The sequence below is a fragment of the Scomber japonicus genome, chromosome 22 (assembly GCF_027409825.1).
Source record: "Scomber japonicus isolate fScoJap1 chromosome 22, fScoJap1.pri, whole genome shotgun sequence".
Lineage (NCBI taxonomy): Eukaryota > Metazoa > Chordata > Actinopteri > Scombriformes > Scombridae > Scomber > Scomber japonicus.
Window position 1 is genome coordinate 13,666,040 of NC_070599.1, and position 14,901 is coordinate 13,680,940.

The window sequence follows — 14,901 nt, forward strand, 5'->3', positions numbered from 1 at the left end:
TAATACTGCGATTCTGGGTTTTGTTTTCAAAACACTTTCTGTTGGGCAGAAAGCTGAAACATACACAGATGAAAGCTGACATGCTGTCAATATGGCTTGGTGCCGTTATGCTCATTCCAGCAGATGTCTTTGGCAGTGCGACACTGACCCCCCCCCCCCCATCCAAAAAATAAAAACACAACAAAACACTTTCAAATCAGATACTAAGCCGGAAGGGAGAACGACGCGGGCTGCATCGGTGGCGAGGTGTGAGATTTACACCTTTTGTCCTCGCCTGTTGGGATCAATGGTCCTGAAGTTCGGTCCCCGAGAGCTATAAACTCACCGACGGTAACGCTGCTGCGAGAGCTGGAGTCAGGTCAGTCCTCCTGGTTTCTAATTAGACACGAGAGGCAATCAGCAACGCCCGTCACAGCCGGCCACGGCCACCATCACACATCAGGAACCTGAGGACACAAAGAGGAGACAGAGTTTTATGGAAGTGAATGAGCTGCAGTTCCAGAGCGCTAGTGGATTGTTTTTGTTGAAGTGTCATTTCAACTTTATGTTAAAGCTCTCCCAAGATAGTACTGCACTCCCTTATAGTTGGGTGACTGAAAAGAGAAAAAAACAAAGTGATTTTTAGTCCCTGGTGTGGGTCAAATTCACTATATTCTACAATTCTCGAATAATCTTTTATTAGACCCTCACTGTCTGGTAAACATCTTTCAAACTTCATGCCTCCAGTTTGTCTCAAACCTCGCACCAACGCCACAGAACACATGATGTTTTCTGTGTATTTGTGAGTTAAGTGTATGACATGTAAACTCAGTGGACTGCCCCTTTAAAAAGAGAGTTTTTCCAGCATTTGCAAAATAATTCAAGCTCAAAGCACAGCTGCAACAAACAGGATGTCAGATGACAATAGTCTTAAAAACTGATGTTGAACTTCTGCTCAATAACCATATCTCCCATGATCCCTCTCCACTGCGACTCCACTGCACCCCCACACCCTCCTCACATACACACCAGCAGACAAAAGCTAAAGGTCAATCCTCTGACCCCATCACCAGCCCCCAGATGTATCACCAAAAATAGACATCTCTTGGAGACCATGGTAACTCTTGTGCGGGGGCAATGAGGGGGGGCTTGACTCTCTGGAACAATAAACAATTAGTAAACCAAACATGACCTTAGGAGAAAGAAAGAGAGACAGACTGAGGCAGACAAAGAAAAAGGGAGACGGGTTGGGAACTGTTCCCCTGCTCAGAGAACAGTGCAGTTTGAAGGGGGCACGGCTGGCCTAGCTAATGCCCTGTTGCGCGTTCAATCAAGGATGAGTGAATCGATGCGTTATCCAGCCGCTTGGCTAAGCTGATGCGATGCATACTTCCAGACCACCCTATTTGTTCTGGCTGAGACACCAAGGTTAAAGATTGGGTTGATCATTGAACATGTCTGTGCGAATTAAGGGAAGGTTTAGTGATTTGCGAGCTTAATGTGTTACATCCAATAACTTGGCCCGAGCGCATAATGTGAGATAGGTAAACAAGCAGTGTTTGAGAATGTGGGAGGTGACTCGGTTTCTCATGAATGTGTGCACTGTTTGGTTTTTTTTGGTGTTTTTTTGTGTGTTTTCACAAGGCTTCATGTGGAAAATGTTCCTGCTTGTGTTATCAGTGAGCATTGATACTGTGCTCACAATACTTAAACTCTGCATTTGAAAGCATATCATGTTTCAGCCCATTTACTACTAATGACCTATATTGTGTTATACACTAATGATAACTAGCCATTCTCCAAATTTTGCTCATTTTTTCTCATTTGACTCCATTCTTTCCTGTATGATATGAAAATCTTCACGCCTGAATCCTGCTTGAGTTTGAATAATCCACCACAGTGAACATCAAGTCTGCATTCATTATTGTCAAAACTGGAGTCCAACTGAAGCATCAGAATGGGTGATAATATCAGCCAATTTAAGATGATTAAAGATATATTGACATTGGCAAGCACAGTCTATTGCAAAGGAGAAAGGTAAGAAAATAAAAAAAAGTACAGAATGCCAAACACATGTTTGAGGTACTTTGGAAACTGTGTCAACATTTCTTTAGTAGCTAAATGTTTGTGATCCTTATCAAAAAGTCGAAAATGCCACACACAAAAATCACAGGTTCCAGCTTCTCAAATGTGAATATTTGTTAGTGTTTTAGTCTTTGATGACAGTAAACTTAATGTACATATGTACTTAATGTAATGTACTTCTCCCTGGTTTCTGGGAACCATGGACTAACCTAATCAGCAGGGGAAGAAAAAATGACGATAATTGTTTCAGCTTGGGGTCTGCCAGATGTTTCAATTCATTTTACCTTTAAACTGCATTAGCAAACGATAGTGTAACACTAGCAAAAATTACAACAAACGAGAGAGTGTTCAACCCCTTTCTAGCCTGTGCAAATAAATGAAAACCATTAGCTCGCTGAAGCTGTGGAAAAAGTACACCCAAAACTCTAAAGCTTTATATCATGCCTTTATAAACTGTCACAAAAATGTAAAGTATATTTGATTTGAACTTCTGAAGAGCTTGTAAGCACACCTGTATGGTACTTAAGATCCCTCTACCTGTGCAGTATGAAAAGGGGCCCCGTCCAAAGCCCCTTTAATCTGGAGAAAAGCCTTTAGGCCCCGGCTGTGTTTCTCACATACCAGCAATATCTGGTGGAGCTGGGTGGTGATGAATGCAGCTGCTGACATGTATCTAGCTCCTGAGAGTCAGCGCAGGGATGAGGCCACAGTCTAGCTATACCGTATGTCTGTCTCTGTGAGAGTGTGTACGTGTGTGTTTGTTGTGTGTCAGTAGGGGGTGAAGGAATAAAGTCCCACTTCCTTATTAGAAGGGGCCCCAGCTGGCCCTCAGCTCTCTAGTGGGAGTTATTCCAACATTGCACAGGAACCATTGGTTTTGTCGGGCTATTGGCCAAAAAGCTCCTCAGGGCAAGCAGCCAGACTACACACACACACACACACACACAACAACAACAACACACACATATTCGTCTCTCTCAGGCTCACACACAAGCATGCATGATAGGGGTACACACACTACACTCCCCCACCATGTCTTGTCAGATGGAAAATCCGGATTACCTTTCCCTCCAGTTCACTAGGCATTAATGTTCACTATTAGGTTGTCTTTGGGACCAACCCTGTGCCAGAGCATGAATGTCAAATACAATTCAGCTTCACAAACACACAGATGAATGACTAGCCTAAACCTCCAGGGGTAGTAGATTACAAAGACATACAATATACAGTAGTATGTTTAAAGAAGTCAACTCTAGCTTGTTACCTGTTTGAGCTCATATGAAGTGGCACAGCTGTAAATAAAGTTTTCAAAATGGCACTTGGCAGGCAGGATACCAGGTGATTAGGAAAGCTTATTACCAGCCATGACTAAAGACCCTGAATACTACCTCATTTTCAGCTGTTCACACACACACACACACACACACACACACACACACACACACACACATTCAAGTCTCCCACCGCATACTCTGATCATGCATGGTCCTTCAGAAGCCGAGACAACCGTCGACCGACAAGCCACTCAGTAGTTCCCATTGTGAAGGTTCACTGTCACCAGACACCTTCAGCTTGAGTAACAAGTCAAAAATGCTGCCTTTGAAAAAAAAAATTGCACATGAGCCATCAATAGCAGACAGATTGTACAATAGTGGTGCAACAGCTTTTTTCTCTGTAACCTCAGTTCATATTCATTCTTCATGTCTTACAGCTAAAATTGTTTCAGAGTGTTTCACAAGCGCTTTGCTTAGCAGATTGCTTCGCATACAGAAGTAACACCCTTGTCACAGCCCACACCAAGACTGGACTGTATCTATTTTACAGACAAGAAGGGCCAAAAAAACACAAGGTCTGGTAAAGCTGCAACATGTCAGGGACAAATAGAGCAGGGAGGTTAGCTCAACAAGTAAATGACCGGCAGTTCCTTTTCATTTATTATAGTTACAAGACAGATACAATGGAACAGGATTATCATTACACTGCACTATGATAATACGCTTACTGTGGAGATATGTTTCATTATACAGACTAATTTACATGGAGTGAACATTAGCCACTGGAACTAAATCCTCCTACTGCAGAATGATGTATTTCAGCTCATCAAACTGCTCTCCTCACTGTAAACTATGTTCCAATTGTTGGATTGAGACATATTTCTTGTGTCCCAACTTCTAAATGATGAATCTCTGTGTAATTCATCATAGACACAGCCAGTAATATTTTACCTAAAAGGCTATAGCTTTCATATTTAGGACACATAGCAGCCAGAAAACATAAGGCTTACACATATGATCATGTCTTTTTTGTCTGTATTTGAATTGTGCTGCCTGGTAATTGAGATGTATTCACTTTCCTCTAGTTATATGAAGACATGTAAATATAGATAGTACAGTTAGATAGTTTTGGATGAAGTTGTTGGAAGAAGTTTTTCTCTGAAATTTGAAAAAAAAATTAATAAAACAGATACATCTGTTTCCTGAGGACTTTTTTCTGCAGTAGAAAGTTGTTCCAAAGAAATATGTTCACATTTAAAATTTGTGGTTTTCCACTTTCTGGAGAGACTGAGACGAAGCTGTTGATTTATTTAAGTGTAATTTTCCAATGCTCTGAGCACCACAAACAAAATTCCTTTCACCATTATGACACAGGGGTGGTGACAGAAACCTCAGGAACAGATACCTACAAATAAAGACATGTCTTTTCTGAACCTTTGACTGCATGTGTGTGTGTGTGTGTGTGTGTGTGTGTGTGTGTGTGTGTGTGTGTGTGTGTGTGTGTGTGTGTGTGTGTGTGTGTGTGTGTACTTGTAAGATATCATCTGTTTTGGCATCATTTGGGTGTGTCACTGCTGCAGTTGCCTGCAATTATCACAATATTCTGACCAGTGGATGTAGGCAGAAATTATATTTTGGGTGGGCCATTACAAGCCACCTTTTCCAAGTAAACCTGACTTATGAAAATATAGGAGAAGAAAGAAGAACAAATATTGACATACTGAAAATCAAGTGACTAGTTGACTTTGCTATGTTCTGCATCAGAACAGCAACAACAGCAAAACACTGCCTATATCCAACATGCTCAAACAACAGAGCATCAGTCCAGTCTTTTTTGAACTTTTGAATATATATGTATTTCTTAAAAGGTTAATCAAATTGACAAAGTGCTAAAACTATTTAGTTATATGGTGTGCTGTGAACAAAGCAGAGCTGTTGCAACTCGTTACATTATGTGACAAACATCTAACGAGCTGCCTGCATACAGTACACTCCTGTCATTTGGTGGGTGAGGGGGATGTAATCTACATTGACGCAACACTACAACATCAGTCAACACTGTGTTTGAATGCAGGTCGCACTCTCAAAGCACATGACTGGCCTTAGCAGTATTGATAATATGGATGATACAAACATTAACAAGGGGTGCTCCAGTTATATAGAAGCAAGATTGGTCAAAGCCATGAATGATAAGCCTGACCATGGCCTTACATAGACTCTATCCCACCTGACACACACTCAAAACAAGTAACTATGAGTTATACCAAAGAGAACGGAAGCAGCAGCTGCATTCAAGATCTGAGCTCACAAGCTATTAATCTATGTGCTTTCAAAACATGTCCAAACTTTTGCACAAAGAATCAATTAGGAGTTCCTGCTCTGACATTTTCAGTGGCAAAAAAATTCACAGTGGAAAATAGGCTAATACAATACAATAAAGTTACACTGGGCTTCAGCAGTTTTGAATAAATAGTCTACCATGCTGCAGTCACGCTGTCTGTTATCACCTACTCTGAAAGTTGCTCTTGTCGTGCTATGTCCAAGATAAATATGTTGTCATGTATGAGAGGGAAGTCAGTCTCTTCTGGAAAGACAAGATTTCCTGAGTCCCTTTGCTCTCTAACGCTGCACCTTCATATATCAGAATCTTTGCGGACAGGAAATGTAGAGGAAATGAGGCATAGATAGATGTGTCCTGTGATTATTACCTAAATGCTCCAGTGACACCTCATTTATCATTATAATTCATTGGTAAGTTTTATTTTATTACAAATAAAATAAAAAATTATAGCATTTTATTTCCCATTTTAAAGGGCATATTATGTGTTGGTATGTATTTCATTTAAAGACATGTTACATCTTGAATCTGTACAAAGAAATAAGTTTGAATCAAACTGTCAAAAAAATATTACAGTACCGCTTTCTTCCCTTACATTCATCACACCATTTTCTCCAAATTTAAAATGAATCATTTCCGTCCCTGCCAGTCTAACACACACCCAGGAGTGAAGAAAAATTACAAACTGTGTGGTAGGCTACAGGACATTAAGTAAGCAGTGTTGCTGGCTCCAAAAAGCACAGCTAACTGATTAATCAATGCTAATTCATTGCTTGTGTCCCCATTGTGACATCATCAGGAGCAATAATTCTGAGCAGCTTGTTCAGGCTTGTTAATTTGAAGACTTCACACTCTGGCCAAACGCCAAGGAGTACTGTATTTATATATTTATGTCATTTATCACCCCCAGCGCCTAAATAACATTTCATCAGTGGAGGGGGCCTTATAGGGAGGAGGCTTCCTTTCACCTGCGGCCAGCTGCTGCTACTGGCATTACTCTTCTCTTTCTTGTTTGGCAGATGAGTGTTTCCACTGTGGATTTTCCCCATGACTTTTTATCACTTTTTGTAATGTAAACACACTCATTTACACTATCACAAACACGCACACACACACACACACACACACACACACACACACACACACACACACACACACACACTGCACGTACGCTCATTGTATTTTTTTTCTCTTCAAACCTATCTTTTTCTTTTTTTGCACGCTGTAGTTGGGTTCAGGAGTAATGTCCGTAACAGCTAAAGCGTCTCCCTTTGTTCTACCATTTTATACACTCATTGTTCACTGTCATGCCATGTGCAACATTTAGATTATGGCTTATAGTTTGGATGAACTTGAGTAATGAGTGGTTGAACAGTTGTCAGGTAATATGTGCCAAATGAGACCGGTAGACTCAGTCAATGGAGGCAGAAGCATGTCTTCCTCCTTCTCAAATAACAAGTTAAATACTTTGTTTTGCCATTGTTGTAGTGGTAACATTACATTTCCTGAAAAACAACTAGTTGGCTGAAGGCAGCTCAGGAAAATCTGTGTGTCGGAGCCAGAGCAACAAATTACAATCCAGAGACTTCCTACAACACACACAAGTCAACAATAGAGTCAACAAGCAAGTTTATATGTATTTCCTTGTGTGTGTTTTTATATTTATTGTTATAAAAAGTATTTTGATCAAACCTGGCAGGGTGGGACAGTGAGTAATGTGGGTGGGCCAGTGCCGCCCAAGCCCATTACTGGCTACATGCCCAATTCTGACTGGAGATCTCAGCCACACTTCACCCTCCACTGCGAGCCGGATGTGGGGATGTTGTTGTTTCATTGAGGGGCTAATATCCACTGGGGCAGCCTGACCGGCCAAATGACTTCCCCCTGGTTTGATAGAGGAGTAATTATTTCCTCTAAGCCCCTCCCTCCTCCACTCCCTTCCTCCTTTACTCCTCTGACACAGACAAAATCCCCAAAACATCAAATTACCCAAACTGTTTTTATCATGCTTGAGTCTCTGAAAATAGACAAATCAGCTATGATGCAGGGTTAGAAAGGACCAGCACAGGACTATCACCAATCAACAGCTTGATGAATGTTAGCCTCCATGCTACCAACACCCACCCACCCACTCACTCCATACTGACTCCCTAAGGGGTCGGGAGAACATGTTTCTTCCTGTCCCGAGACATTAGAGGGAGGGTACTGGTGACAGTGTGACTGGCGCCGAGTGCAAGCACACACACACACACACATCCACATGCACACACAGACACAGCCAGCCAACACAGATACACAGACTAGCAGGGGATTTGTTGTGCTTTGTGGTTTTGTTTTTCTGCAAGCACAACAGCGTTCAGTTTGTCTGAACCAGAGAGCGAAGCACATGTGCTGCGTGGCTCAGGCATGGTTACGGTTGACTCATGTACTTATCAAAGCACTTATTAGAAGCCAGCTGCTCTGTTTACTGTCTGCAGCTCCACTCAAATTAATTCGTCTGTGACTTATTTTAAATAAAGCCCCATAATAATCATTTTTAATAAACATTCATAAAAATGCCCCTTCCGGCACAACTCAGGTATTCCAGTAGTTCATGGTGCATATTCCACATTTACGACCTTTTGGAGAATCATATCCTCTGTCTCTCTGTTCTATTCTTTTATAATACTCCACCGGGTACTTTGAAATAAAGCCAAAAAACATTTTCTTTAAATTAAAAAATATATTTCAAACTGCCAGGGTTTGACAAAATAACAAACGTCTCCTAATATGTGTTGCTTGGTACCAACAGTATTATATCACACTATTCAGTGTTTATTATAGCAATGTTGGAGCCAGCGCACCATAATAAATATCAGGCACACATCTGTGGAACCAATCATTTCCTCTGATCCAGCACAAAAATGTCTTAGTATGTGTAGTATAGTAGTATATATATACATATGTATTATAATCAGTCAATCATCAGTGGTGTGTTGTGTGTAAAACCTTATAACTATAGCTGACAGATAAATGTAGCGGAGTAAAAGGTACAGTAAGTCTCTCTGAACTGCAGTGGAAGTGTGAAGTAGCATTTAATGGAAAGTAAAGTACATATACTGTACTTTAAAACAGTATTTGATTTAAATGTACATAGAGATTTCCACCACTGCTTATAATAACACAAACGATCAAAGCAGTTGATATTAGCATTTTAGTCATTTTTGCTGAGCTCTACTGGGTCTGTTTTATTAAAGCATCGGCATCGGAGCTCGTTGTCTATTCTGTTTGACTTACTGCCTTTGATGCCTGAGATCAAGCACCGCATCAATGGGGAAAGTCGACCCTCTGTACACTGTGACCTAAGTGGGGAAAGATAATGGAGTTCCCCTTTAAATCACACGTTGATGTGCTAGGAGTGACCGTGGTTTCATTGACTACTGAGTTTAACACGCCTACGTTTGCTGCTAACAGGCTAATTTGTTTGTGTGCTAGTGAGTTGTGTATATTTGAAGTCAATTTGCAGAAACATAACTGATTAGTAGGCTAGTTTGGCAGCTGGTAGGATGGAGGCCTTTTTATGTGAGGTTTGAGGCCAAAAACAGGGTGTTCAATTGATGCACACACCACGTGCATGGAGTAACACCCTGTGATATTCCCGACATATGTTTAGGAATATCTTTGAGCCTGTTTAAACAAAGTGTCATAACATTTACTAAAGTATTTTCATGGCACGGTGCAATGTACACTTATTTGTCATAGTAAGGCAGGGGGCTGTGTGTGTGTGTGTGTGTGTGTGTGTTAGTGTTACTCACACATACTTCAGCAGAACTGCCTGGACTTCCATCCCTGAGGAGTTCCATCTGCAGGTGGGAGCCAACGAATCTAAACACACATTATCCCAGATGCGTCAACACTCACATAAGCCGACTACATACATTACATATTTATAAGTTCTAATGTGATTAGTTTGTTGACTAATTCTGCGAGACTGGACTTTTGTTTTCATCCTGTAACTTCTAGGAACACAGACATTTTGAAAAATGTGTGTATTGGCTTTCTTGCCACAAGTGAGATGACATGATCAATACAAATATCGTATCAATAAGTAAATACATAATGTCTGTTTAATATGAAACTGCAGCCAGCAGCCAGTTAGTTTAGCTTATTCAAAGACTGGAAACAGCTCCCTAATTAACATGTAACTTCTGTTTGTTTAACCCATACCTAAACCAAAGAGTGGCTAGTATGACTTGTGGCTTTACGTGGGGCTATGTGCCCGACTATTTCTTGGCCAGGAGCAGTGATATCCTGGAGTCTCCGCTGGTTGCCTAGCAACTTCACAGGGACAACAGCTCTCTACGCCAGCTTTGTCCCTGCTTTCAGTCCTCATGCTAAACTAAGCTAACCTGCTACTGGTGGTAGCTCCATCTTTTTCATACAGACATTAAAATAGTAACAATAACCAATAAGGTTATTACATAAATGATATACTTTCCCATACACAATTTTATACTTTAAACTTTGGCTTAATAGTTGACATTAGATTCCTAAAATGAAAAAAAATGAATATTCATTTTCACATGTGTAGTAACTTTCCATGTAACTCACACAACCATTGTCCTGTATTCAAATGAAATACACATGGTGGTGGGTGGATATACTGTATTTCTGAGAAGTGTGCCTTGCACACAGCTCAGCTGCTAACATTTACTAGCAATCCAATAATATTACTGTTCTCTCACAAGACAGGATGACAACAGAAGATCAACCAGGAGTAAGAGATCTGCGATCATGTTATGAATTTGGATTTGATCATTTAGTTGTAATGTGCTCTACAACCTGTTTAATATATTTATATCGTACATCAGCATCTATCTAGGTCAGAGGAGACTTTGAGATGCTAGCATTAACCACAATCCCCTCCTGAAATCACAAAGCCAGATTCTCTTTGTGTGTGTCAGTGTTTGCTCACATATTCGACATGTGGAAAAATGCCAGCTAGGCAGATTCATCTTGCACTCATTTCAAATTCTGACATCACCCGTGCTTCAGCTTTAGTGTCTTTGCTAGGGGCCTTTGTAGTTAAATTGCCTTACTGAAGATATGCATTACGTATATGGAAATATAATGGCAAAGATAAAAGGCCAGTTGAACATGCCCAGGTACTGCATTCCTTTGAGTTTAAGATATGCTTGAGCTTAAAATAAATACATAAGTACTGAGTGGAGATCAATGCAAGCTTGCAAACCAATCAGCAAACTAAAATTCAGAAACATTATATCTAGTACTGAGATCTTATCAGGGTCAGCCAGCACCAAACAGGAATCTTGAGAAGAATTTCAAGAGATCAATAATGAACTCTTATGTGAACTCACAGTAGAGCTGTGCAGATTAGACAGCCTCGATAAACTGGATCATGGTTGGCAGAAGAAAGGGATTTAATTAATGAAGAAGGTGATGGTCAAATGATGATGCAAACCTTTCACAGCTAGAGGTTTCAGTTTAACAGATGATACCACTAATTGGGATCTGTAAATTGACTGGTCAACAGCATGGTATGGGTTGCTATTGATTAATTAATTACATTAATGCATTTTTTTGGTCTTGGAAATATAGATTTTATCAACATACGCTCAGGGTCTCAGTCAACATGACTTCACTTTGCTCCGAAATAAGCTACTTAACACCTAAAGAAGTTCTGATTATTATATTGACTATTTATTTGTAGCTTTCTAGATCCAAAACCTAAGCAGGACTCGTACCCTTAGAGGGATATTTAAGTTTTACAGTTTTATTTGTTTCGGCATTAGGATGTAATTCAACTTCTGTAGTTTGTACATGTACCATACTGAATTAAAGACATTTGTGGAAGTTTGCCATTTTTTCATATTCAGGTTAAATACATTTTAGGTATGATTACTTCATACCTCAGGAACGACCGTCTGAGAGAGATCCTTTTGTGTCCACGTTTAAATGGAACAGTCGAATAGTCCACCTCCATTTTTTGGTACAGTAGTTTTCACACCTGATGCAAACCATACCCGAGTACACATGACCTGGTCACGGTTCATTGATCCGTGCCCAGGTATAGTACACAGTGTTTACGCCAATCAAACAAACTGGACTTTGGGGTCAAGTGTACTCAGATCTAGGCCTAGGTCCCTGATTTGAAAGCCTCCTTATACTAGACTATACTATACTATCCTACTTTAACTCATTGATGCTTTTCTTATGTCTCTGCATGCAATTTGTCACTGTCAACAAATTTGATAATATCAAAGTCATAATCCACTTCCTGCTTTCATGGTGCACAGTAAGCAGATGAATATGACTACAATCAGGATTTAGAAATGATAGTTTCAAGCTATAACTGTTCAAATTTTTATTGTGGAAATGTTTGTCTAAAACAACTTGTATAACATATAAAAACCCTTAACACAGGAAAATATGTGTCAACATACCTTTGTATGAGTTGCTGTTACCATAAACATCACTAAACTGAGATACAATCACATTCTACATAATGTCAAACTGCATGCAGGGACCTTTAAAAAATGCCTGCATGAGTTTGGCCGATAGTAAGAAAAATGGCAAAATTCCCCAAAACCAAACTGCCCTCTTGACTTCAAAATGTTAAACCAGTAGAAATAAAATAAATTAAAATATTATAAATCATTCAACCTTGACTATTTATAATTTGCAGCCTTTCAGTAGTTTTGTAAATCTACAAATGGAAGTGACTGGATGGTGTGTGCTCTGAGGTGCATCTGTGGAATGGAGCAGAAAGTGAATTTAGGGGCTGACGACAGCAGCTTTGTGCAATGGGCTCAGGAGGAGGTGAAGGAGGCGGTGGTGATGGTGGTGATGGTGGTAGGGAGAAAGGGGCGGCTTTGCTGGTTACCTGAGCGTGGAGCGAGGAGGGGTAGGTGAAAGCGGGTGGGAGGGCCGGCGACAGCTCCGCCGGGTACAGAGGGTATGATGCCCACACGTCTGGGCTGCTGGGATATAGAGCAGGCACTGTGAGCTCATCTGTGGAAAGAAGAAGAGGAGGAGTGGAGTGAGGAGAGTGGCCAGTGGATGGGTGGGTGGCTAGAGAGACAGGGTGGAGGTGACGGCAGTGATGGTGGTCGTGGAGGTGTGCTACAGGTGAGTGTCAGACATCTGAAGTAGCTTCCTCTCCTTTCATTTCCTCAAACCAATTGAACGTTTGCTCCAAACAGTGGAGCAACCATAGCTTAGCAATCATAACTAGTCATGGCTGGCCTGTCAACCACTACATTTTTTGTATTAAGGTGGTGCGCATGGAGCTGTAAAAACTATATTTGTTTGTGAGATTATATATTACGTTAAAAAAAAGCATACCGACTGCATCATTTTTACCACTATGTGGAAGCCAGTCCTGAATGTTGCTATATCAAAATGAAGGCTAATGCTAGCAGCTTGGCCTTGCTAATTCACATTTGTAAGCTACAGTACGCCGCTAAATAGGGTTATGTTAGAATGAATTAACAAAGTGATTTTGCTTTGGACTGGTAACTGGCAATACAAGAACAATGTTTCTATATTTACATATATTTACATGTCTTCTATATGGATAGCCAGCTAATAAGTTGACTTTTTGCCTGGACAATGTAGCTTTTGCCTCAGATCTTTGGCATAATATCATGTATATAGCCATTGATGTCTATAAAAGACCCCTTTACAGATTTCTCATTCTAAAACAAATCAGCTGGAAACATTAAAAGTCAGCTGCTTTTTCAACCAACTCATAGACCTAACATTAGCTAGCCACCTCTCATACAATCTGCCAGTGGTAGTTGTCATTTGAGCCACTAAAATCGATGGTTGCCATTTAAACATAAGAATAATTATAAATAAGGAGCCTGCTTTTGTCTACCTGCCTATAAAAATCAAGGGCCTGTTTCTTTAATTACACTACAATTATGTGGTTACTGTTATTATTGTAAACTGTAGCTTGACAGGCACAGCAACAGTAACTAAGGGGGGTAAGCCTTAGTGAACAGTTATTTATACTTCATCATCACTTGAACTGACTTAATTCAAAAGAAAATGAGAGGAAACCATCTCAGATATGATGATTTATTCAGTGAGTCGAGTGTAGAGTGACTGTGAAAAAAAGAGCATGAGTGAAGAGAAAGGTGACAGTGCAGAGTGGTTTAGAGTGAGTGTACATTTAAAAATGAAGAATCTGAGAAAAAACAGCAAATCATCTGAGAACCATCAGATAGTCGTACAATTTTAAGGAGCCCCACTCTGTGTCTCCTGGTAACAGTTTATCAAACCACAATCAGAAAAATGGCTGATTTAAACATCTTTTATCAGTAAATGACAGCAATTTCTCTCCTGGTGATTACGTCATGGTTTCATTAATCGTTTCCTTCCATTTTCCACTGGGGCCTCAAGTACACACCCTTTGTCTGGCAAAAAAAAAAAAAGATCCAAGATAGAGCAGTTTGGTCATTCAGGAAGAATGTACAACCACAGCTGGCCTATGTTCAACTATCAATGGCTGATTCTTGCAGAATCCCTAACCCCCTGGAGAAATATCTAACTACGGGGGAAAAAGGTACAGAGCTGCATTAGCAAATTCCATACACGGCATGAACTCAAAAGCTTTGAGTCCAAATAATTAAAGCAATGGCCAGTAGTGAACATGTACTGTTTATGAATCATTTATCTAACAGGGTGCATATGATTGAGCAACAAACACACTAGCAAGAGAAAAAAGCAACTCTTCATAATTAGACAAATAAATATCCGTTATCATTTAGAGTAACAGCTAAAACATCCCTGTATTAATGACAAAAAAAATCTTAAAAGGAACAGCTGTCCAGTCATCACAAACCAGAGAAACTCACAGACAGACAAAAGTAAGATGATCTCAGGCACAGAAGGACAAACTGAAGGAGTACTCACATGGGTCTCTGCTAATGAACTGTGGCCCGGGGCTCTGCTGGGAGGGAGGGGGGTTGGGAGTGCCAACCAGCTTGTTCTTGGCCATCTTAGTGTTGGCCTTGGCAAACTCCAGCCGAAGGGTCTGGGGGATCTCTGGATCAAACCGGACCCCCTGAGATCAAAGAAGATGTGTCAGTTAAAATATTATTTCCTTGAAAGCATTCGTCCATACTAACAGAATAGAGTTGTTCGAATATTTGGATTCACTTATCAAACAGTACATTCATTTAGATTATTTAAAGTTTGAAATGTTAAATAGTAAATATT

At 40.3% G+C, this 14,901-nt stretch overlaps 1 protein-coding gene across 3 annotated transcripts in view; it reads right to left on the bottom strand.

Moving 5' to 3' along the window:
* Positions 1–14,901, bottom strand: part of LOC128383328 (RNA-binding protein with multiple splicing-like) — a 40,867-nt gene that overhangs the window by 2,680 nt on the left and 23,286 nt on the right. For 2 of the 3 annotated variants that reach the window (XM_053342947.1, XM_053342946.1), the window contains exons 5-8: positions 14,596–14,746; positions 12,560–12,687; positions 9,471–9,540; positions 326–446 (exon numbers count right to left, since the gene is read on the bottom strand). In XM_053342947.1, the coding sequence (XP_053198922.1) occupies positions 9,478–9,540; positions 12,560–12,687; positions 14,596–14,746 (342 nt within the window). In that variant the 3' untranslated portion in view covers positions 326–446; positions 9,471–9,477. The remainder of the gene's footprint in view (positions 1–325; positions 447–9,470; positions 9,541–12,559; positions 12,688–14,595; positions 14,747–14,901) is intronic. The other variant, XM_053342948.1, reaches the window with a different exon arrangement.